At 41.1% G+C, this 25,611-nt stretch overlaps 3 protein-coding genes across 3 annotated transcripts in view; 2 read left to right on the top strand and 1 right to left on the bottom strand.

The window, feature by feature from the left end:
* The first annotated feature begins 337 nt into the window (after window positions 1-337).
* On the top strand, window positions 338-8,903 carry LOC136420483 (proliferation-associated protein 2G4-like). Its single transcript, XM_066407432.1, has 12 exons — window positions 338-467; window positions 1,742-1,870; window positions 2,293-2,398; window positions 2,791-2,953; window positions 3,495-3,558; window positions 3,823-3,901; window positions 4,192-4,270; window positions 5,031-5,112; window positions 5,432-5,483; window positions 6,543-6,637; window positions 7,001-7,182; window positions 8,551-8,903. Exons 1-12 carry the CDS (start codon window positions 380-382, stop codon window positions 8,599-8,601), a joined length of 1,170 nt encoding a protein of 389 aa, XP_066263529.1. The 5' UTR covers window positions 338-379; the 3' UTR covers window positions 8,602-8,903.
* Window positions 8,904-13,716: 4,813 nt separating this feature from the next.
* Window positions 13,717-20,833, top strand: LOC136420548 (acetylcholinesterase collagenic tail peptide-like). The gene is made up of 13 exons (XM_066407498.1): window positions 13,717-13,738; window positions 14,238-14,318; window positions 14,958-15,020; window positions 15,217-15,243; window positions 15,480-15,524; window positions 15,935-15,973; window positions 16,248-16,328; window positions 16,883-16,979; window positions 17,406-17,509; window positions 18,054-18,173; window positions 18,937-19,024; window positions 19,235-19,337; window positions 19,765-20,833. The coding sequence occupies exons 6-13, from the start codon at window positions 15,938-15,940 to the stop codon at window positions 19,835-19,837; spliced, it is 702 nt and encodes a 233-aa protein (XP_066263595.1). The 5' UTR covers window positions 13,717-13,738; window positions 14,238-14,318; window positions 14,958-15,020; window positions 15,217-15,243; window positions 15,480-15,524; window positions 15,935-15,937; the 3' UTR covers window positions 19,838-20,833.
* Window positions 20,834-20,884: 51 nt separating this feature from the next.
* LOC136420546 (gamma-aminobutyric acid type B receptor subunit 2-like) overlaps window positions 20,885-25,611 on the bottom strand; it is a 31,521-nt gene continuing 26,794 nt past the window's right edge. Inside the window, exons 10-18 of the mRNA XM_066407496.1 lie at window positions 25,327-25,477; window positions 24,947-25,079; window positions 24,230-24,460; window positions 23,763-23,864; window positions 23,233-23,457; window positions 22,566-22,733; window positions 22,022-22,151; window positions 21,537-21,624; window positions 20,885-21,208 (exon numbers count right to left, since the gene is read on the bottom strand). Coding sequence (XP_066263593.1) covers window positions 21,016-21,208; window positions 21,537-21,624; window positions 22,022-22,151; window positions 22,566-22,733; window positions 23,233-23,457; window positions 23,763-23,864; window positions 24,230-24,460; window positions 24,947-25,079; window positions 25,327-25,477 — 1,421 coding nt within the window. The 3' untranslated portion in view covers window positions 20,885-21,015. The remainder of the gene's footprint in view (window positions 21,209-21,536; window positions 21,625-22,021; window positions 22,152-22,565; window positions 22,734-23,232; window positions 23,458-23,762; window positions 23,865-24,229; window positions 24,461-24,946; window positions 25,080-25,326; window positions 25,478-25,611) is intronic.

The following is a 25,611-nucleotide window of genomic DNA, read 5'->3' as shown; positions in this document are numbered from 1 at the left end:
CAGAGGTCAATCGTAAAGTTCACCCAGTGAAAGTTCCAAAGAAAATGAACATTTTCTCTGCAACAACTGATTGAGAGGAAAGATGCCAAACATCTAACCGCTCTGCTTAAGAATATTAATAAGTTTTGTCAAAGATAACATAAATATTTAACAATTATATCATGTGCGCTTTTTTCTACCACCTCTTTACTCTTTCTTCTCTTTGGAAGTTTAAAACCAACAAAACAACTTTAAAGTGGCTTAAGCGGGTTTCAAGAAACCAGGTTTGATAAAACCTCTTTGAACTTGAAGAAACATTCAAAAGAGGTTCCCGCTCCAATTTCCCGCCAAATTTCCGCGCGGTGCACGTTGGGTAGAAGATTTTCCCGGACCCTCCAAGATGGCGGACGACAGCAGCGATGAGGAACAGACCGTGGCCAAAGACATCGTCGTCACCAAGTACAAAATGGCTGGCGACATGGCCAACAGTGAGTTCACGAATCTTCACACGTTTGGGAACATTCTGGGCGAGATTTCGTAGACCCAGGAGCGTTGGTTAGAGAGAAAATCGCGCCCATGTGGTGGGGGGAATATCCCGCCATGTGCGACCATGCCTGTTCCCCCCTCCCATTCAAAATTTTCTGAAAATATCTATTCAGGAATCAACCTTAGAAATAAACTCATAACGCTATTCTGTAATATATCTTTGTATGTGATACTATTATTCACGGTATTTGAATGCCAGCAGGTTGTGTTGGAACGTTATTGTGGGGAAATTGTTATTTGCTATACCATGCATGCCGCCAGAATTTCAATTTGTTGTGCAATATGCCAAGTTATGATAACATTTTCATTGTAAAATCTATACGTTTACAAGTTGACAAGCCTTCATGTAGCCCATAGCAATGCAACAGCTCGGTTTTTCGTGGCCACATGGCATTTTTATGCACCTGTAGAAATCAGTGAAAAGAAATTTGATATGGCTGATCAAATACTAGTTCACTAGAATTTCATGAAGTCTGTGGGTTTGCGACATAAAGAAAACAGGACAAAAACGGCTAAGAAACATGTCAAAAACCAGCCGGATTCATTCGTCTGCTTGGAGAGAAGTCGATTCCCCTTCCCGTTGATTCCACTGATCTTCATGTTCATTGCTTTTATTTGGTTTGTAAAGAAACAATTAAGACTCAAAAGAATGATATCTAAGTTAACATTTCAGTCTTTTTCTATCCTTTACTTGTAGATGCCCGGACAGACACATACAAAAATTTGTTCTTCCCCCGCACCATCCCCCAGTGGAACGCCCTGCCTGACACGGTTGTATCGGCTCCCACCGTTGAGTCATATCCGTGCCAGGCTGGAGGCCTGCCCGCCTTAGCCTGGGACCTCTTTTCCCTCCCCCCCTACTTTGCCCCTCGCGGGGTTATCTGGGAGTACCCATGATGATGATGATGATGTGATTTATGTGGCAGAGACTGCCATTCTTGTATACGGTATAGGGTAGTTAAGCCGTACACTGATGATACAGACAGCTGATGCTGTAGAGCTGTTGTGAAATAAGGATTTTACCACGGTCAATACTGACCGACAGAGGCCATATCTTTCTTCTATTCTTCACCTATAACATTGGAAGTTTAAATTCTTGAATGTTTCTTGTTTCCCAAGTATTCTGAGGAAGCTGATAGATTTGTAAGCCCATATATGGATCCTCTACATATGTTTATACTTAAGTTGAAGTTCCTGAACCTTTCTTGTTTCCCAGGTATTCTGAGGAAGCTGGTGAGCCAGTGTGTAGCCGGCGCCTCCGTAAGGGATCTCTGCGAGGCAGGAGACACCATGATACTGGAAGAAACTGGCAAGGTCTTCAAGAAGGACAAGGAGATGAAGAAAGGTAGGTTTTTAGAGATGGGGAATAGTCAAATCACTGAGTTAGGTTTATAATATCTAGTATTAAGTTCTCTTTTGTCTCAGTCCCTGTTAGTGTAAGGTACTATTGGATATAGATGTGTTGCAAGCTGTGAATGCCTTGCTGAGAATTAGATTGTGTGATCTTGATCAGTAAACCCATTGTGCACTGGGGAATTCTTTGGGGTTAATTTCAACTATTACCGGTTGGCAGTAGTTAGAAAGGACACGTTGTTAGAAAGGCACACACGTAAAGATAGGGTGATGGAAGAAGGCCAGTATTTAGTAGAACTGGGGCCGCTAAAACAGCTGGCCCAATACTACAAATAGTTACCAGGCCTAAGCTAACTCATCCCCATTTCTCCACTGTGTCAACTTATCCTACTATTATACTGTGTTTTCCTGCAGGTATTGCCTTTCCCACCTGCATCTCTACCAACAACTGTATCTGCCACTTCTCACCACTGAGGAGCGACCCTGACTACACACTGAAGGACGGAGACATGGTCAAAATGTGAGGCTTTTGAAAGTTAAGATTTTTTAAAATCTAGATAATACTATTGATAGCATATGTGTAAGTTTGGCTATCTTTGTAGATAAGGGAACATCAAGTACATGTGTATAAAACATGAAAAATCAGCTGACTAGAAAGGTGTTGTCTGTACACGTTAACAAAATATTTGCTGTTTTCTACTGCATGGTGCTATTAACTTAAGTCCTTCAACTTAACCTTTGGCACTCTGAAGTAGCCATTTGGTACCCCATTCCCTATTGGTTACAGGGTTAGGCAGCAGGGAGAAGGTTAAAGTGAACAACCATGGTTTCTGTCAACTAGTTTCTTTTGCATTAGTTGAATTTAAGGTACAGGCCTAGGTGTATTGAAGATTGTGTTTTTCCTTGCCACAGAGACCTCGGGGCGCACATAGATGGCTTCATCGCGGGTGTGGCTCACACCTTGGTGGTCGGAGCGTCCGTGGACAAACCTGTGACCGGCCGCAAAGCTGACGTGATCCAGGCGGCGCATCTAGCGGCAGAGGCTGCACTCAGGATGGTCAAGCCTGGAAATGAGGTAGGCAGGGATCTCCCTAAAGAATGGAACAGTGGCGCTCCTCCATCCTGTTCTCATCCTGTTGATTTCAAAGTTAGGGTTAAGTTATTCCAATATTTCCCCAGTAATTTTGCTAAAAACTTGAGATTTCATTACTTGTAGACAAGATGTAAAGCTGAAGTTGCAGGAAATGACTTCCATTCCTGTCTGGGAAATGCAAAATGCAACAGACCTCCCCTCTCACAACACGCATCTTACATGCTTGGCGCCCTCCCCCCCATCCTGCTCTATATTTCTGGGGAGATCCCTGAGTAGGTGTCATTCTAGCACATTGCAACAGCTCTGACGTTAAGCAAGTCTCAAGTGCACTGTCAAAATCACTCAACATTTTATTTTTTAAAGCAGGCAATGTATATTTCGCTCAATTTTCCCCACAAGCGTCTTCTAAATAACTGAGAAATGAGTGGTCATTAAGACATTTTATAACTCAGTCTTAATACATTTAGTGAGCAAAAAGGAATAGGACAGATTTCATGAAAACTCTTTCACTGTTTTCTTGCAGAACTATGACATCACTGAAGTCATACAGAAGATTGCTGAATCATACGAATGTCAGCCTATTGAAGGTGAGCTGAAGTGTAGTTGGTTTTTACAACTGTTGTATAACCGTTTTGTCATTTAATTGGTTGCTGAAACACTGCAGAGGTCTACATTCCATTTTTGTACATGTAAAGTAAGCTAAGATTGAACGCAGTGTCTTCTGTTACAGGTTCTTTTCTCTAGCTTACAGTTCTGTACTAGCAGACCTGTTTGCATAGTTATGACGTTTGTGCTTTGGGTTATACTTGACTTTGTAGTTAAATGATAAGATGTTGTATTTTCTCCTGTAGGCATGTTGTCTCACCAACTGAAACAGAATGTGATTGACGGAGACAAGTCTGTCATCCAGAACCCCAATGAGAACCAGAGGTAAAGCTTCATGAATATCCAATGTTTTGTTTTTGAACTGTTTAAAGAACCTGGACTACTGTAGTTCCTGTAAAAATAGTCAGGGTTTTAAGAAACTGCTGCAAAAAACAGTAAAGTAGTACCTCTGTGTGATATATATGATTTAGCTGGAAAGTAATTCTATGATGGTAGAATTTATCAGAAGTCATTGAAGCAGTGGATTCTTGCCTTGACAAAGACTTGTGTTGTACAGTAAGTCAATGACAGTGAAAGATTATTCTTTACAATTTGTGTGTTCTGTCTCTTCACAGGAAGGAACATGACAAGTGTGAGTTTGAGGTGCATGAAGTTTACGCTGTGGACATTCTCGTCTCCTCTGGGGAGGGAAAGGTAGGATGTGCCAGTACACTCTTAGACTAAATCTTTTTTCTAGCTGCCCTCCCACTAGGGGTGGATACCGGTTCGGCTTAATAAGGTCCAAGTCCAAGTTTAGGTCCAGAGAATTAGGTTCAGGTCTGGACCTGAACCTGATCCTGTCCAGCTGATGTTTGGTTTTATTAGACCAATATTAAGCATAGAGAATTCATACTGACATGCACAACTATAAAAGTTCCTTGGGAGAAGATTTCAAGATAAACCAGTGTTTGATATTTGAATATTGCACTTGTTTTACATGCCTTTTTTGTAAGAGGGGAGACTCAAAACACTTTTAATCAAACAAAATAGAGAAATATATTTGTACTTTGTTCAGTTTTTTTTGTTGACTCAGGTTTTTGGCTTTAGGTTTTTTGGACTCGGTTCTTGGATGTTATAAAGGTCCGAATCAGGTCCAGCGAACCGGTATCCACCCCTAGCCAGTACACTCTTAGACTAAATCTTTTTTCTAGCTGCCCTCCCACTGATCAGCTTCATAAAGCCCTGGACAATTACAAGTTTAGATTGTTAACAGACTACACTGTCTGTTAGCCGGGCTGATCATGAATCCCACTTCTAGCAGCCCTATCATTTGTCAGATCTGCAGGATTTGGCTCCATAGAGCCCTGGACAGTCACAGTTTACAGAGCCTTCGCTGTCCGTTTGCATTGTTGACTTTTGAATAAAAAACAGCAAGTCACCACATAGTAATATTTAGTTATGTCTGATGTTTCAGGGCCGTGAACAGGAGACAAGAACGACCGTCTTCAAGAGACAGATGGAGAGGGTGTACCAACTAAAGATGAAGGCATCCAGAGGTACGGGAGTATCATAGATAAACTTGTGTATCAACACATATTACATGTATTACCTCCAACAAAAAGGTTGTATTTCAGGGGTATTCGTGTGTGCCTGTCAACTCGAGAATGCCTGGATGACATAGGTTTGAGCCCATGAGCACCATGTTTTGCGTAAAGTTTTATGGAATAGATAAAATTTTGTGCATTAAGATGATCTGTAGTACAGTGTGAGGACACTTATTTGGTACTTAGCTCATTGTCTTAGTAAGTTAGTTGAATATATGATAATGTCACAGTTTTTTCCTTTGGTCTAATGAAGTTTTTTTTCCCACCACAGCATTCTTCAGTGATGTAGCCAACCGGTTTGCCACCATGCCTTTTACGCTCAGGTAGGATAACAAAAGATGAAAATACCTCCAGTCTTGAAAAGACTTCATGAGAATCTAAGTGTTCTCGCTGCTCGCTTTGTAACACAGTACCTTCTTGTGTTAATCTTGTACACTTATCTCAATGCTTCAGCACTTTGTGTTGATTTCAATCATGTATACTTAAAGTTGAATGATGATTTCTCACATGTTCTTGTATTTTGTTATTCTTCAGAGCTCGAAATAGTGGGTGCATGTGCACCCAGTGCACCCAAAATTGGAGCTGTGCACCTAATTTTTGACTGTGGGTGCACCAGTGCACCTAGATATTTTTGTAGCCTATAGGGTTAAGGTACTATTGTACACTAGTAAACAGAATATTCTTGAAATGTAAGTATAAAAAACAGCATGATAACTTTTTGCTGTACTTTATTTATAGTGTATTATTTGTTTGAAATTTAAAAGTTAGCTATAGAATTACAGATTGAAGTTCTTAAGAAAGGCAGCAGCGTTAAACTTTGTAATTATGTTCTGAAGAACATTCAACTTTATTTTATCTGGTGCACCCAAAATTCTTTCTGTGCACCCAAAATTCTTTCTGTGCACCCAATTTTTTGAGTTTGGTGCACCAGTGCACCTATTCCCAAAGATGAATTTCGAGCCCTGTACTTATAGGTTGAAAGTACCTCAGCTCCAAAGAAACACTTTTAGTATCTAAGATAAAAAGATTCTGACAAAGCTTCATGAGAATCTAACTGTTCTCCCTGCTTGCTTTTAACTCAATGCCTCAATAAATTGTGACATCACAGAAAGGACCAAGAGCCATACAAGCTTATGTGGGAGTCCTTTCTAGTTTCTGTGACATCACAACTCCTTGCTAATTTTTCCCGTCAAAGAGCACACAGTAGACAATTGATTTCAAGATGACATTAGATGCCTTCAGGGAAGACCAAATTTTTATGTGAATGATAGAGAAAATTTCATGTCACTGGCAGATAACTCAATGCTTCAGTACCTCTGGTGTTAGTCTTGTACACTTCAAGTTTAAAATTATTTCTTACATGTTCTTGTATTTTGTTGTAGGTTGATGGATGATGAGAAGAAGGCGAGAATGGGCGTGGTGGAATGTGTCAATCATGAGCTGCTTACTCCATTCCCAGTGCTGTATGAGAGAGAGGGTCAGTACAATTATTTCTTTCATGTTTCATACCTACAAACCCTGATCAGCTTCGGTTGTCTCCAAAGCGGCTGTATCTGTATCTATAGGACCGGTACAACTGCCCTTCGGCGTGATACACCAGCTTCGTACGCTTTTTTAAAATAGATTATGCATTATGTGTCTCTACCGACATTTTATAAGTATGATGTTATATAAACAAAGGTTTGGCTCAAAAATCAAATGGGAGAGTGGAAGTAGTTCTAGGAATAAAGCCAGGCCATAAAATAAATGCAATTCCTGTTCGATAGAACCAAGTCCTCTGTTTCACTAGAGGGCAAAGATATTTTTGATGGCCCTTGATAATTATGATTTTTTTTTCCAGGAGAATTTGTTGCCCAGTTCAAGTTCACGGTTCTCCTGATGCCGAACGGGAACATCCGTCTGACGGAGGGACCCTTCGACCCCGACATGATCAAGTCGGAGCACGAGGTCACGGACGAGAAGATCAAGGCCGTTCTCAGCACCTCCGCCAACAGGAAGGCACAGAAGAAGAAGAAAAAGAAGGTAAATGTCTTCTTAGTGTTCTTGCTTACATCACGTTGGTGGGTTATAGCTATAGGTAAAGTCTTATAATTTGGTAAACTGGAAGGCACAGAAGAAGAAAAAGAAGGTAGAAGTCTTCTTAATGTTCTTAAATACATCACGTTGGTGGGTTATAAGTAGTCTTTTAAACTGGTAAACTGGAAGGCACAGAAGAAGAAAAAGAAGGTAGAAGTCTTCTTAAAGTTCTTGAATACATCACGTTGGTGGGTTATAGGTTAAGTCTTTTATACTGGTAAACTGCAAGGCACAGAAGAAAAAGAAGGTAAAAGTCTTCCTCAAGTTCTTGAATTTTCGACCTTTCTATTGTAAATTTCTTATCACCAAATTGGTGACTCACTTCTGACATGCATTAACTTAATGGAAACATGGCGTCAGTGGGTTTTCGTAAACTGGTAAACATTGTGCCAGAACAAGTTAACTCACTCTCACTTCAAGTTTTTAGCTCTCTCTAATCTTAATCAATAATACAGATGAATTACAAAATGTAGTACAAAATACAGTTTTGGGTAATACGTATTCTACTGAGTAAGCATTGCAGTTTTCTTATTGTTCTGGAGCTTTTTTTTACAAATACCCAAGTTGGTGACTCACTCAATTTTCAGGAAATAAAACATCAGGAGTGATTTAAAGAAAGTCTTTGTAAAGAGCAAGAATTGTTCCAGTACAACAATCACTTATACAGGTTGTGGCGTCTATGTAGCACAGTGGCAGAGCATCCGGCTATGAACCAATAAGACCCAGGTTCAATCCCCAGTGGAGTACCCAGACATGTCTGGACATGCACCCAGACGTTGTGCCCTTGGGAAAGGCACTTAACACACATTTCCCATGTCCTAAGCCCAGCAGTAGGGTTTGGGTTGGTGTTAGGAAGGGCATCCAGCCGTAAAAACTCTTGCTACAAAAAAGGACTTGCACTTGATGAGGAGTTCTGGGGCTTCCTTCCCCATCAATGTGCAAGCACGTCTAACCCCTAGATGATGGGGAACAAAAGACGTTAAATTGGATAGAGAGAGAGAGAGAGAGATATGTCATGATCTGTCATTTTTATAATCTAAGTTACAATGTCTGGTTTGTTATATCCTTCTTCTCTTATAGAGAGTTACACTTCACATGGGCTCATTTAGAGACGATAGTAGTGTATTATGTAGTACTGTATAAACGATAGTGTTACATGTAGATAAGTAATCCGTTTGGTATGTAACCATATGTTATGTGTTTGAATTGTTGATGATATGAAACATATATATACACATGTATGGTCTGCAATTATTTGGTGATATTGTTAATGAAAAAGTATTTAACATCTGCTCTTTTTCCCTCCTTCTGTAGGCATCGAAGCAAGCAGAAGGTCAAGTTCAGGAAGCCACCACGCAGCCGTGATTCCCAAACTTTAAACTTCCCTCTCTTCCTTCTGCCCTGAAAATTAATACAAAACAACAAAATTAATGCTTCATGGGTTTCTATAGTTACGATCAGAAGTGGACAGATTTACCGATTTTGGTACCATTGCAACAAACATGACTTTCCCCCCTTATATTTCTAATGGAAAATGAAGAAGAAAAAGTTATGAAACACTGTCTTGTCCCTTCTTAAATGAGGACAAGTAGTCTTGAATTCCAAAAGCATGTTTTGAGTTTTTTTTCCTTCCTCTCTAAAATTTTTCAAAATAATTTGTGAATTTGCTGATATTTAAGATGCAGATATTAGAACCATGGAATTTTCCACATTATTATAGAGATATAAGCTTCTATTTGAGAGCTTCTCCTTTAGATAAACAATAATATGTAACTTTCTGCCAAATGAATACGCACTTCGAATCTACACTACATACACCTTTAACTCTATAGATTGTAAGGATTTATAGTACAATTTGTATGAATGATGTTATTTCTGTATTTGCTTTTTGATTATTTTCTTCAATCCTATAATTTGAATCTCTTGCTAATACAAGTTTGTAACTGTGTACCAAGAGAAATGTGATTAACATTGATTGAAAAAAGGGACATATTTAAACATATAGTCCCTTTTTGAAATATAGCATATTATATTACATTTGCTTTTAAATTGTGTTCTTTTTGAAAGAACTAGCTGACAATGGGATTATATCTCATGGATTGTGCTCTGTTGAAGAGGATTCTTGTGTTTTTTTCTTGTGTAAGACAAATTATTCTTTTCTTAGTTATGTTGTCTCAAGAAGCAGTTATCACTGAACAGCAAATTGGTACTCCGCCATTTTGTTTCATCAAATGTTGGGTAGTGACATTTTTGCCAATCATGCAATCCAGACATGTTTCTCTACATACCTGAGGAAGCTGACCAATCACAGCATCTTTGATGCTGATATTAACCAATCAGATAACGTTACAACAGCCAATGATATTACACCATCTAGGGTGTACAGTTGGAAGGATGTCTTGGAATCGGTACGTGTGATTGGTCGAATGAAGGACGTGGAATAGAATGTAGGGTTTTTGTAACCAATGGCCATGTTTGTTGCAATGGCTGTTTTGTTCGCAGTCCAATGATACAAGAAGGTATGGAAACTTAATAAAAATATTTCCATTCTAGTGCCCATTGTATATGTTGTGGAATATGTTGATTTAATTTCCTAGTGCAGGATTTTAGAATTTGCTTTCGATTGGGTCCTTATTATAGACATGAGCAACAGTAAATGAAACTTCATAGTCATAGCAAAATATACTTAACCGTAGATAGTTCAGATAAGAAGGTAACCTACTCAAGCAACTGGCTAGATTTTTGAATTCCAGTTGCTTGAATAACTTACCTTGCATATCGTATTACTTGGATGTCTAACCTTCATCATCGATGTTACCTGGATGTCTAACCTTCATAGACAATAGTTGGGATATTTTCAAGATAGATGAACTCAAATGGGTTTTACTTATAGATCAATCTGAGTGTTCATTACATACTTCTGACTTTCAAACACTTGGTAAGGCCATAGGTCATTGTCATCACGAATCAGAACGTATACGAAACGTAGTATTCTCTACCAGTATAATGTCAGGTACTACATAATGTTTGCGCTCACGTGACCATAACGTAACATACGCAACTAGGTTAAACCAACCATCATGGTCGCCGTGGCGTCACTTAAAAACACTCGAAAATGCTAATCAAAACTGTCAAGCTTGGGAGGCATTCCCACTGCGCTCGCTGAATGTGTATGTAGGGGACGTTTCCATGACACACACCGTATAACACTGTTGAATAGTTAATTTCACTGGTTACAAGTTCAAAATACCTGTTAAGTATATATGATTTACCACGATAAGCCATTACGAAATAGCCTGAGGTCCTTGGACCCCTTTCGGTCACTTCAGGGTTAAAGGAAAGCTACACAAAAAATTGAAAATCCTTCTATGCTATGCTTAATATATTCCAAAGTCAAATTCTTACTTCAAGTTGTTTCACATAAGTCCGTCATAGTTCTGGGATTTTCCACAGTTTGCAACTTATGCCATGCTGACGCCTTCTCACCTGATAATTGAATTATATGACGTCAGTGTTTCGAATTTTTCACCTGATGATTGTATTATATGACGTCAGTGTTTCGAATTTTTCACCTGATGATTGTATTATATGACGTCAGTGTTCTGAAATTCAATCATCAGGTGAAAAATTTGAAACACTGACGTCATATAATTCAATTATCAGGCGAGAAGGCGTCAGCACGGCATAAGTTGCAAACTCTGGAAAATCCCAGAACTATGACGGACTTATGTGAAACAACTTGAAGTAAGAATTTGACTTTGGAATATATTAATCCTAGCATAGAAGGATTTTCAATTTTTTGTGTAGCTTTCCTTTAAGGGAGACATTCCCTATCAACGCCATACGTCACGACTGACATCATAAATCTACCCGCCCGCCCATATGACGGGTAATTCATCTTCGACGACGACACAAATACCCCGCCAGTGTTTTTAGCATTGCTCCGAGCCCAGTAAGCCTTGATCGCCCTTACGCAAATAACTGTAGCTATCCGAGGCATTTGGCAGGCCCGCGACAAGGGCCGAGTTCCCCGCGAGCTTGTTTGTCTACTCCCTCAGATCGGGCGCGGCCAAAAGCCCCCCTCGCCTCCTCTGATACGGGAGAAACTACGATAGAGACGTACAACACACGGTGTCATACGCGGAGGCCATTTTTCCTGGTCCAAGTCCTCGTCATTTGCAGCTTTCGTCCGCTTTATTGAAAAGGTAAACGATGTATGTACCGTTGTACGTCCTGTGTTAGTTCAATTTCTAGAATTGGGACTAGATTATCAGGGTGGCAGCTACGTTAACTAATACGTGCAGGCTTACTCGTATGCTTAAAATAGGACTTGGCGACGAGTGTTTTTGGTTCATCGCATTTTGGCACACGGCGTCGAACCATTGAAGAATATTAGATCCAGTGTTATGATAACCGATATCATTTCGCATTTGTCAGAATGAGTTTTGGTAACCTTGCATCATCAAATTATCGCCAAGAAGCCTACTTATCACATGCACAGTCGGACGTCTTCATAGACTTGCGATTTCTTTACGTGTAGATGTGGTCTTCAATGATGGGCATGTTATTTGCCTCATGATTGACTGCCTATATTGTGTTTTGGTTGTCCATTACAATTAATCACGTTAAGCATTTCTAATTTGTTTTGATGTCTAGTCTAGATGATACGAAGAAGCTTTTGTTTGGGAGATTATCTAGAAAAATATAGATTCTTTTAAGATATCGTGGAAGGGTGTGCACCATATTATCTAGTAGGCCTACTTGAAATTTTGAAGTGTTTTATTTTCAATTACAGAAAAACAACAATGACTTGGACCAAGTACTTGGTTATTGTGTTTATATTTGTGTCACCCGAGCATTTGGTACAGTCGGAGGACTTTTCTCGGGGTGAGTAATATAATAATTATTGCAAACTATACTAGAATATTGAACTTATCTTTTTGTCTAAAAGTCAAAGGTGTTCTATTTGAATATCTGGATGGTTTATAACCTGTATGGTTTCTTGTTAGGCGTGTTTGAGCACTTTGAGGGCAGCAAAAGAAGTAATGTTAATTTTCTTCTATTTTTCAAAATAACAGAAATTGACGACCTGCTGTTCCAAATACTGATGGACTCGTCCTTCGAACCGAGTTCTCTCCTGCAAATGCCCGACTTCAGCCTCGGCCCCTTCCCTCCGCCCCCCATCCCCCCTCCACCTCCGCCCTTCTCCGTCTTAAAGAGGCTCAGACCGTCGGGTGAAGTCGGGCCAAGTCGGGAAGTTCCGGAGGAGCCCGACGGAGAGCATGTCGCGCCGACCTCCGTACCGACAACGGTTACAGGTGTTTTTATGCCAAAGGTAGTTTTATTTCTGAACGGTTTACTTGGCCACATATTAAATCTGCATACGGCAGCCATTTTTTCAATCTGTGGTAGATGGTAGAGACAATCTTGATGAAAAGCTCAGATCAAATGGACACAGTATACTGCTGTTACCCCGATGCAACATTCACCAAAGAGAACAAAAGATTTTCGGCAGCTGTAATAGGTTTAGATAGAAGGCTAATTACAGCATACGGATTACGTTCTGCCGACGTACTAATATCGTGCTACTTCTATCTCGTGTAGCCGGAGGGTACCTGTGAAGTGACGTGCCCATCGTCCCCTGGCCCGCCGGGATCTCCGGGGCCACCTGGCCCCCCGGGCTACCCTGGCCCGAAGGGAGATCCAGGATCAGGATCATCGGGAGGGATAAAGGTTTGTTTTCTTTCATAGCCATAGGTAGTAATATGTCATCCGGTATGAGTGATGCGGAAATCGCCGTCTGAAGCCTTAAGTTTCAAGTGGCTATGGCGCTTTAGGCTCCATTGGCGGACGGAGACCTATGAACAGCGCATTTGGCAGTCATACGCGCCACTCAATTTCTCCTGTCCAATAGGGGTGTATGATGAATATCTACTACATGTTTGATTGAAAGTGATATTGTTGGCCACAGCCATTTGGATTCGAAAGAAAGAAGGGTTTATAAAGGAATAGGAATCATGGCCTTTTGATGTGTTTAATAGTTTTGCAATGGGTTTATATTTACAGGGAGAACCCGGGTCACCTGGACTTACTGGCCCAACGGTTGGTCAACGTTGTCAAACGTTTTACCTGTCTTTTCGTCCTTCGAATTGTTGACACCATTGGTCTTTCCTGTTGTCTTGACGTTTCACAGTCGTTGATTTATGGAACAAATGTGTTCTTTAGCCTGCAGTTTATGTTAGCCTCCATAGCAGGGTCTAACCGGCCTTTTTGGGGCGCTGAATAATACACTTTTTGCAGCCAGCCCGTAACCATCAGTCACCTTCTAACTATCTTACCGTCAAGATAGTTACAGGGTGGCTGATGGTTACGGGCTGGCTGCAAAAGTGTATTATTTAGCCCCCCCCCCAAAAAAAAAGGCCGGTTAGAGCTTGCTATGGAGGCTAAGTTTATGTGATATTCTTCCTCGGTGCAGGGTAAAGCAGGTCCTCCTGGTAATAAGGTTTGTCAACGTCGAAGCTGCTTAAGAGTTTCCCTATACCCCTTTGCGAATGTGCCAAACCATCGTCTTTAAGGAAATAAGGTGGAACTGTCGTTCCTATGTTTGCTTGCCTATGACGGTGGTCTTTCCTTATACGTTGTACGTTTTCGATAAAAGATGAAGAGCTGCTACGATGCCTATGTCCCTAGAGACATTTGCTTCTCAACGTTTGTGGATGATTTGCATACTCTTAGATATTCACATGATTCGTTTTCATTTACCGATATCTGCTTGATCCTATTCCCTCATCTGAAACGGTGCTTGCAGGTAAACTCGTTCTATGATATGAGACAGAAAAATCCCAAGGTCTTGCTTAATGAACTGGACAGAATACATCTCCTACTGGTTCGAGAAGCCCTGGCATCTGGTGGCATGGTGGTGTGGATTACAGATGCCTTTGCATGGCTACAGGTCTACAAAGTCAGATACATTTTGTTAACGTTCCTGACCGTACTCCAAGGGGTCCCGTGGTCTGCGTGGGCCTTTCGGTCTACCTGGTCGGAAAGGTGACAAGGGTGATCCGGGTCCGGAGGGAACGCGGGTAAGGATGGGTGGGACTGCTTACTCTGCGTATCTCTTACTGCATCTTGCATCCTTCAGAAAGAGTCTGTATTTCCCAGTATAAACCGTGCTGGCTTGTGTATCAAATGATCCTTATCAAGAAGACCTTATTGTTGTAAAATGTGTTATTCCGTTAAGTCTGTGTGTCTCGTGAAATGAAATGAAACAGATGAGAACAGTTTGTATAAGTAGCTGACAATGATTGCCTGGCAAGAGCATGCCATCATATTCCTGATAGATACTAAATCATCGACGATAGATCACTTGCATATCAGGATTTGCTGCGTCAATTGATGATGCGTTCAACATCTGAGCAGAGGATGAGTCATAGGTAAATCGTAAATGTTTTACTTTCAAACTGGGGAAAGACTGGCCAAGAAAATGACATGAAAACAACTGGAAAATTGTGAATCGTTGGCTTGCTTGTTGGATGAGCAGTGGTTAAAGGTGTTGATGACCAGAATTTGTATGGCTAGAGATGCAAACATGACAATTATTCAGGTTCTGTTTGCCTATGCGGATTAATGCCAGGGTAACGCATAGTGTTGATAGCAGGAATGTCATTGTGTCAAATTGATTGGTGTTCTTTGATGAAGGTATTTTTTTTCAATATCTGCAGGGAGAAAGAGGACAGAAAGGAGAGAGGGGCCTGCCTGGTGTTATAGGACCAAAGGGAGACAAGGTGCAGGGCCAAAAAAAATTTCTCACAAATGAATATAAAGACATGAATTGCATGATTCTGAACAAATGTAACAGTTCTAATGTCGTGAATACAAATACACATTTACTGCGCACGCTTGAAGCTGCTGATTTTATACGTGTTTTTAAAACCTACTTATTCGTAACGATTATGGCTGCTTGTTGTCTTTCTTTTTCAGGGCTCCATTGGGAAAAAAGGAGACAAGGTATCGTATAGAAAAACTGTGTGATAGTGAGATAGAAAAGTGAGAAAGTGAGATAGTAACTGTAAAATCGTATAAAACTATTCATTCAACTTAACATAGTTTTCTAGATAAAACGTGTGGCTTTGACATACGATAGATAAACCAGTGAATTTACAATTAATTATATGATGCTTTATTAATAAAGATTAATAAGATAATACTTCATCCGAACCACTATTTGAAATTTCCGAGTTTAGGGTGACCCTGGAATTCCTGGATCTCCGGGCGAAAAGGGGGCAAGGGTATGTCTACTCAGCTCCGTCTATTTTCGTTCGTTTTGTTCCTTTTGACGGATTGACTCTCCAAGCAGAGGTTTCTCCATGAAGGGAGGGCAGTGTTAAAAATCTCGGACACTCCTTAGTAGCCCCCCCCCCCCCCCCCCGATGGAAACCTCTGCTTGGAGAATACGCATAAGCTCCTACAGGGAGCACTACTCAACGTGATGTTTTCCACCGGAAAATAACTATTCTGACTTGAAATATTTCCAACGTCTTAGAATTGTTTACACCTCTATAACTATAATAATGATTCTATCGGGCTTTCTACAATTAACTACTGTACTTTATTTACTCGTTTCATTTTATCTATATTTCTTTGTTATCTAATGTCTTCTTGACTACTTATCATTCTTTATCTTGTAACCAATTGCAAGGGAATGTTAGGCTTCCCTGGTCCTCCTGGTGGCGAAAAGGTAAACTGCAGTCAGTCACCGATTTTTCTCATGTTGCCCCCTCCCAAGAATTCTAACATCGTTGTGACAATGAGGTCGGTTCAAATGAGCCTGTTCATAATTGACACATACTTTTGGAATTCAAAGTTGTTTTGCCACATGATTGTTACTATTTATTGTCGCTGTGCTGTTTTCTACATTTCTTTTATGATCGGTCAATTTCCGGTGACAACGTGATAATTTTGCTGTACCTTGGCCAGTGTTACAAACCTTGTTTTCAATCAATTTTATCCAGGGGGACAGAGGACTAGCTGGGCCTTCTGGTGGCCCCGGACAGCCGGGAATACCCGGTGTGTCAGGCAGGAGGGGCAAAAAGGTGAGGTTTATATCTACATCTACATTCGTTAACCCCCAAATAGCCCCTTCAGGGGCAAAGTAGGGGGGGGGGGGGTTGAGGTCCCGGGCTAAGGCGGGCAGGCCTCCAGCCTGGCATGGAACGACTCAACGGTGGGAGTCGTCGCAATCATCGCTATCCCAGTTCAAACTATATAGGTCGTAGGTTAAAGTTGTCTGAAACGTTGATGAAGGTTAGAGATCCAGGAAATAAGATACGCCAAATGACAGTTACTCAAGCAACGGGATAAAGTTTTGAAAATTGTATCCAGTTGCTTGAATAATGGTCAGTTGGTGTAAAATCGTTCGCTTCAATTACTATGGGATCGATTCCTTGTAAACTAATATTTCAATTTTTGTGATATCCCTAAGTTGACATATGGAGAAGCATGCTTGTTCTCTTCTTGCCTATAGAATTATTAGTTGGTTTAAGAAAGGAACCGGCTGGGATCTGTATAATATGCTCACAATTTAGTTTTAAATAATCTATTTGTCACATCTAGAAATAAAGCAAATTTCCCCAATCTTGCTCTGCAGGGGGATCGCGGGTTCCCCGGACCCGTGGGTCCCAGAGGAACTCCCGGGCCGGCCGGCGTGCCCGGGAAACCGGGCTCCAACGGAGTTGCTGGGCCGGGTGAGAGTCAACGTTTTATACGTGGTCTTTGTTTGGGAGGTCTCTACAAATGGACTTACCCCTTACTGTAATGATTGTAAAAAGTTGTGTGGCCCAAGGGCTATTGAAGCGGAAATGAGGGTCGTCCTATGCACCATCTGGTGCGGGAAGGACTATCTTAAATTAATTTTATTTGAGAAGAAAATAGGGACCATGTTTGTGTGGCATGTTGGGATCAGGTACTTTGTGGTTGCTTTGGTTTAATGCCAATGCTTTACCTTACTGACTTGAATCCTTCAATGACAATGGGATCATCAGAATTAGGCAAAAGCTGGTCAATGGTACAGGATATGTGTTGATCTTTGATGAAGATTCTAGACCATAATGACTCAAGATCCAAAGTCCTATCACTTTGAACGTGACGAAAAAGTTTTTCTTTCTTTCAAGCTGGAGGCAAGAAAGGCGACAAGGGTACTCGCGGACCTACAGGACCACCCGGGCAGTGTAACTGTATAAACGGCCTGCAGAATCCGTCCACTTCCATGATGAGTGTACGTTATGCTTTTAACATTAACTGCTGGTATTCACAGTTAGAGATTATGATCTGTTGCCACGGATATGAATAAAAGGGTTATAGTAATTATTGTTTATTTGAATCTTTAAAAAAAATGTAAATCAGCATCAACCAATTTGCAATGAAGTCGAGCTAGTCCAACAAGTTTCAGAATTCAGCTATAGATTAGCCACATGTCCCATACTTTCTTTCTTTTATTTTCATCTAACCTGGTATCTGAAACTAGCCTTTTGGCAAGATTTTGCAATACACATCATTATCATAAACATCATTCTCATATCCCTATTCGTTTCTGAACTGTTCAGATCCAGGCTAAGGCTAGGTAGGCAACCTTGGCTCTGCATTGACATGTGTGTCAGCTGAAAAAATTATACAAAATGAAATGAAAGATAATCAAAAATTATACATCTGTTTCCACGCAGATTGTGTTGTTGTAATACCTGTTTATCTTTTTATGATTTGTTTAGTTTTGTTAATCCCATATTCATAATCGTTTGCAATTCTGTGTGTGAACTGTTCAGATCCAGTGGGTTGCTGATGAAAAAGAGATGAACAGAATCTCCCAGGAGGGGATGATCGTGTACAGGGGAGACATCAAGCGGCTGTACCTGCGTGACGATGTGCAGTGGCGACCTGTGCGGGTGCGTATTTGTAAGGAATAGCAGAGAGGGGTTCTTCGATGGAAAGTGAAGACAGACTACAGTTGTTGCCGTGGCCGAGAAAAGATCTTTATTCCAAACTCACATGTTCTCTCCTCTCTATTACTCGAGTCGGTCTGTACTGTGCTCCTAATTTTATGCGTTTCTCAACATCTTCAAGATTAGTCATAAAGGATGTGGTAAAGGAGTAATAGTGTCAGGGGCAATGGAGAGCCTAGTGCCGTCTTGCACAGCCTTGTACAGGATTAGTCATACATCGCGTCATGCACAGAGTACATTTCTTAGAAGGCTAGGGGAGTCGTCTACTTACACACAGATTTCAATATGCGCTATTTTACATAGTCGGTTACGTCTTGCCCTGAATACTGAACCACAGACATCAATAATCAAGTCTTCACAATTTTAATGAACAGCTGAGATAGGTTACTGTTAGTAAATCATAGATCCCCGGACGTTGCTAAGATGGCTACACTCCTTTCCGAGTGGAAAATTCAAAATCCTGTAAACTCTAGATGTGATGAACCTTAACATGAGAAAATATTCAACTTTCACGTGCGATTTTGAAAGTTTTTTACAATATAAATTGTTTCCTCAGCACAAAAGTGTGTATGTGCAGGTCCCGATTAATTCTAACAGCGTCTGTCCCTAGTGCTGAAAGGCCATCTAGCCAGTAACCCAACATACTTGCCTGTAACAGCAGGGCTCCGCTAGAGGTCGCTGTGAACCGACTGTGTTTTTCCCTCAGACGTCCTACTGTGGAGACGGCATCGTGGATGACGAGGCGGGGGAAGAATGTGACGACGGCAACCAAATCAGCACAGACAGCTGCATCGGTCAGCCATGTTTACTTACTTCACCCCGACGGACTGAAGTCTTGTTTTGGCTTCTTTCTCTGTATCTCTCTCTCTCTCTATGTCTCTCTGTCCATCTTTCTCTGCCTGTCCCTTTCTCATCTCTCTGTGCACGTGTGTGTCTCTCTCCCATCTCCCCCCCCGCCCTCCTGCGTGTGCAGTGAAATCTCACATATGTCCGCTCGCCCCCAGGTTGCAAGCGGTCGTTCTGTGGAGACGGAAACCGGCAGGCGGCGATAGAAGAGTGCGACATGGAGGACTTCAGCGGTCTGACGTGCGAGTCCTACCTACCCGGGTACGTGCTTGTGCTTTCTTTATTACCTACTATATGAGGTCCACTTCCAACAGGGCACTGTTTTGGTTGTGCTTGTTTGTTCACACCTAGATCCTCAATATCCTTTTGATGGATATGTATTAATCTTGATACGTGGACAGTTGTTGAGAAAACATGGCGATGTGGGGCCCCATGGCTGCTTAATTGATATACAAAGTCCTTTACTGCTAAAGAATTGCCAATAATCAATCTACTTAGCGTACTAACTGCCCTTGGTTCGTATATGTAGGGAAATGCCCTTTTCTCTTCAAGCATTTCATAACATGCGCCATATACTATTAAGCGTTCTTTTCTGAATTCAAATATAAGTCTCTTAATTATTATAGCCTGTATACGTACGTTTAGGAAGGTTTTGATGTAATATCTTAATATCTGTTCAATTTTGCAGGTCCCTGGGTATTCTGCTGTGCAACAGTCGCTGCAAAATCGACTCAAGCAACTGTTTTTATCCGAGAGGATAGTTTTCAATCGTCCAAAGAAAGGTTTATGTAGATTGCGTCATCCGATGGATGACACATGTCGCTCGTGTACAATATGTGGATTGCGTTGTGAGAAAAGAAAACCCGTGGTTACACTTGTATCCGATTGAGCAATGGCAGAGAAGCTGACTGGAATATTTTCTTTAAAATGAGTCGTTACCTAGCTGACGAAATTCAACATTACACAGGAGTCTGGACAAAACAGGGAACACGCCATGGTGTTAGTCTGTGTAACAGAGACTCTCACTGTGCAGGGCTCTATGAGACCTTTCCCTGTAGTGGGAGGGCTACTAGAGGTGTGATATGGAGAGGATCAACTTTTATGAATAACAAGGGTTGATTATTTAACACTTCAGCAAAGAAGAAAGCAATTCATTGCAAATGATTTTTGGTACATAACGTTTATGTAGCTTACATCTTTATAATGTACTGTCAAAGTTATAGTATCACAATTTTCTAAAGGGTATGTGCAAGTGAAGTATTGAAATGACAAACGTGTAAAATGTTTCTCTGGTGCAAAGTTCCGGGGAAAACTATGCGTAACGACACATCACATAGTATCGTTATGAATTTCACAACTGACATCACATCTCCATGTTGTTAGCAGCATTCAGACTTCAAGAGTTCAGTTCTGTAAAGGTAGACTTGCACAGACTGTCACCAAATAATGTATAAAGATATATTCAAAGGGTTGTACTCACGATATAAACGTGTCATCACAAATATCATACAATATCTGAACCGTTGATAACAATCAGGACAATTTGTTTATACCAACCCTGCTGATAATTATGTCTATGAAGATTATTTAAAGATTTCCACGTGTATTACTGACAACGGTTACATCGATGACAAGTCGATACGTAATGAATAACTTCAATATGTTGTATATACCTTATAAAAACTTTGAAACGTACTGTCACAAGTGTCTCACGTACAAAAACAACACAAGATTTCATACTATATATCAAACTGATATCCAGCACATCCTAAATGATTTTAACATGTACAAGACGATAGATAAAATCTTTGCTTTCTATGAGCAGTTACCCTGTTACATGTGTATGGGTAGAAGATGGTGTTCGGTCAGCTTGACCAACCCCCTTGGCTTGACCAACCCTTAAAAGTACCTTTGAGACAAAAACAGCTTTTCGCAGACTTCAGACGTTAGTTACCATGGTGATGAGGATTTGCTTTCTCACAACTGGCTTATTCTGTTCCTCTGGCTCCAATCTCGTTCCATTGCACTTCCGGTGCATCTTGATGTTCCGGTTGGACTCGTTCCCAAGGTTGCCTCCGGAGAAAGATGGCGGCAAGTTGAAGGAAACGCTTGACTGAGTTGAAGACGTTTTCCTTTTCGAAGTTAAGAAAAACAAAACATTTTATACAACGCTACGACACTTCGTGGTGGCCATGAACAATATTACAGCCAAACCTGTCCATAACGACCACAACATGAAGGCTGAAATGGTCATAGTAGACACTGGTTCACTATGTGCCCACTTCTGAATTGGTCCTTAACGCTTGTGCCGATTAAAAATAAATTAAAGGGCCAACAAAAAGCGGTCATGTGATCCTTATGCTGATTTGAGCAGTAGTGCAGATTTGTAATGGCCTTTGTGAAACTGGAACGAAAGGAAAGATATAAGAATAACCCTTGGTGATTGAACAGAGTGCTTACATGTCCATGTCCGGGCTGCCTGCTGAGTAGGAGGATGTGGAGCTCGTCGGTTTGTGTTTCCGTCCGTCAGGGACTATGAGGAAAGATCCTACATGGAAAGCAGACATAAACGTTAGAAGTTCGTGCAGGCCTTGGCAACGTGGTGAAGTATTCTGTTGTAGGAAATATTGATTTTGTCAACAGGCTGTTGATGAAAATATGCATCCAAAAACGCCACAAAACACAATTGATCCCGTTTCGGATAGATTATCATAAATTCCTGTACTTTTGAGCAAACCAGGGACGTCGTATGGACGGCTGTGTATTCAGCATCACATTCTTTATACATTTGCCAAAGATATTAAGAGGCTCATGACTTTTGTTTCTTTTTGATTACTGCTGCTCTGGAAAAACGAACATGTGACAAAAATTACTCGCTGAGAGTTTCCAACGATGTTACCATGACAGCCGCAAATGTGGATGACGTTACACAAATGACCTCTGACCTGACATCGTTGGTGAGCGCGGGGACTCCTGACAGGCGTCTCTGACGTAACTGCACGTCGTCTCTGCGTCAGCGTCGACGTCACTGTCCACCTGGAGCTGTTTCATCAGGGAGTCTAGCTGTTCGGTTTTCTGGGGTGTAGGAACGCGATAAATGTTGGATGCATACCAGCTTAACGTTACCAAAAAATACATCATCTTCTAAAACAATGCGGCATAGTTTGTTTAATTCTATGACGACAGAGCGTCATCTAACAGCGTTGTCTCGATCTCAACCATGCAACTGAAACAGAATTATTTTCCTGAGATATACAGCCTTCTATAAGGATTATTATTTTCAATCATCTTCTTTGGCAATATACATATTACTTTGTAAGATTCTGAATGGTTAAGACAGATAATGTCCCAGACTCATAAACGCAATGTTTCTCATAACCAGTTAACCACCTCAAGGTGTCATACACCATTATTGTATAATAAGTACACTAGTACTGAACTGCGCAAGACAATTTTAGGCCGAATATTCTTACAATCTAAAACTCTTACGTCTTGCAGTGTTTTCTTGAGTTTGTAGTTCTCGATGAGCAGTCTTCTGGTCTTCTCTGCGGCTGACATCTGCTTGTCGGAATCCGTGCCCTTTGACCCCGCGCGTCTGGTCAGCATACACTTGAACTTCGTCCTTTCCTCGGCCGCCATGTTTCTCATGGTCACCAGCTGTTAGAATATATGACATTATTAACTATGAAGTGTCTTTAACTAGAGACGGGGGACGACACCGAAACTTGTGAATCACTACTGGGATCACGTCATGTTTCTCATGGTCACCAGCATTAAACATTGAAAATATTGTTTAAAACATCAGTCAGCTGTCTTTAAACATAGGCGGGGGACAATACTGGCTTTCTGACACATTTCACTCTGCAAGAATTACGGTTCCGTCTGTTCACTTGCCGGTTTCATTCTCTCCTGATTAAGGCATTCAGCAATTAAGACGAATGCTGAAACTACAAAGGCCTAAACGTCAGCATTCCGCCAAGCAAACTGATTTAGTATCTATCAGAGACCCTCCCGAACTTGCGTTTGAGTCACATGAATACACCGTAAGACTGGAACTTCCCTTGTTGCCAAATCCTTTTTAATGTCAAACGTTGAGAATGAAACCATGTGTATGAAACTAATGAAACAGCTACAAAGCCAACGCCGTCTTACAAACCTTAGGCACAAACACCAAGCAGAGCGTGATGGTGGTACAGAGAATGATGAAGAGTGACGTCAGCACGAAAGCCTCGTTCTGGCGGTCCTTGATGACGAAAGAGATGCCCGCCCCGATGACGCACATGATGACGACATTGTACACGCTCATGCCGATGTACTTGCTGTCGTTCAAGGCCGGGATGTTGACGTGACGCGTCTCCCAGGCAAGGAAACAGCCGAAGATCTGCCAAGAGCGAAATACGATGCAAGGAAATTGTAAGTTGCATAAACGACAAAAAACAGGGACAATATGTTTAGCCCATACCTATAGTATGGGCGAAACATAACAACTGAAACAACTAGATTTTGAGCATAAACAAGAAGGCGCTACTAAGTGTTGATTTTTTAAAGGAAAGTGTGCATCAATTCATATGACAAAATGTATCACAAAGATAAAAGTGTGGCAATGTTATTCTGAATTCAAAATCTATCATGAATTTTGTAAACAAGCGGAACGCTATTTCCATAAATCCTGAAGAATGTCCATACCAGAAGCAGTCCCTTGTAAACGAAGATGACTGCCAGCCATAAGGTGAAGCTGTTGCTGTCACAGTGTTCCAACACTGGCACCACAGTGACTTCCCTCCCGGGCTGGGTATAGCAAAGTACAAAGAAATATGTTATTAGATACGTGTAGTGCACATGCCAATTTCTTGGAAGCTAGTATATTTGAAAGGAACGTTATTCGTACATAACCAACGTTCGGTGGCTTTCGGGTTCCTTCATCACGACTTGAATGCGGTTTGAATCGTGACTGAGGTTGTTTTTGAAAGATCTACCAACACTGATTCGTTTCAAGATACATTCATAGATAAAAAGCAAAACATGATGAAGCTATAGGCGGCAGTAATAAGATCTTTGGTTTGATGATTGGCAGATGCAAATACTCGTGTCATTTATCAATGATTCGCGCCAAATTACATAAGCATTTTCATAACTTAAATAAGAAGACGAACCTCTGCTGGAAATGTTTGCAGTCCTCTGGTCAGCGGGTCAACAGCCTGCCACGTGGTGAGAATCACGATGTCCATCAGGAGCAGGACGGCCACGATTCCGAACAGCTTCACATCCTTTATGGCCATTTTCTTCATCTTGGTGTTCGTGAAAATGACGTGAACTCTCCACGTCTTACTGAACATGGCCCCGAACGCAAGGGTGAAGCCCACAGCCAGCATCCAGGTGCGCACCTAGCGGGTACGATTGGCAGTACACTTACTGACGAAGGACCATAATGCATACGAGATGGATAACTCTTTAAATCTTTTTGGTGCTTATATCCGTTGGAAGATGCGCACTTTTCACTGCAGATGAATCCATCCGTCCATCCATCCAACCATCCATCCATCCATCCATCCATCCATCTATCAATCCATCTATCAATCCATCTATCTATCCATCTATCTATCTATCTATCTATCTATCTATCTATCTATCTATCTATCTGTCAGGTACCTATTTATAAATCTATATCTAGATAGATCTGTCTACCTATTTCTACCTATTTATACATACATACATATATATATCCATCTATATATCTTGACATTTATATGGGTACACAGGTAGATAGATAGATAGATAGATAGATAGATAGATAGATATTTCACACAAAAATGTACAAGGATAGCGTGTTAAATGTTACTTAAGTGTCGACTGCAATGATCTGTACTTACTGTGCACAGTACTTCAAAAGTCGTCTCTGAAATCAGCGCGCCGTCCAACCCAAGCAGACACACGAACAGGTAGATGAAGATGCAGCCGACTATGATGAGTGTGTTCAGGTATGGACTGGACATCTTAACAAACCTACACAGATAAAGAAAATATACTTGTTTTTCATTGAGTTGCTGGAAACGTAAAGTAATCAAACCATAGAATCATTGGAAATGTTATAATAACATAAAGGACTAATGCATGGGTTTATCGTACTATAGATCGATAATAGACAAGCGCGTTGAATGAAGTATAGACTTGCAAAAAAAGAGCGATATACATAAAATCACTTACATCAACGATTAAAACAATTAAGCCGTTTGTAGTCGACGATTCCTACCTTTGGTTCCGGTACTTGATATTGAAGAAGAGGAACACGATAGCCATGAAGATGCCAAACATGGCCATGACGCTGATCATGACGTATAGGGCCAGCGGTACCCTCCTCAGCTCCTCCACACGCAGCGTCTTGTCTCGTGGGGGATTATCACCTACGTAGGGGGTATAACGCATGGGGGTTAACCTAAAAAGAGTGGAAGCCCTGGTCCTGAGTGGTAAAAGCTTGCTGCCATGTGTGGCAATAGGCACGGGAGATTCTAAGCCTAAGTACGTTGATGAAAGTTAG

This window comes from Branchiostoma lanceolatum, chromosome 15, assembly GCF_035083965.1.
Source record: "Branchiostoma lanceolatum isolate klBraLanc5 chromosome 15, klBraLanc5.hap2, whole genome shotgun sequence".
In the NCBI taxonomy this organism is placed as follows: Eukaryota; Metazoa; Chordata; class Leptocardii; order Amphioxiformes; family Branchiostomatidae; genus Branchiostoma; species Branchiostoma lanceolatum.
This window is presented reverse-complemented; position numbering and strand designations above follow the sequence as displayed.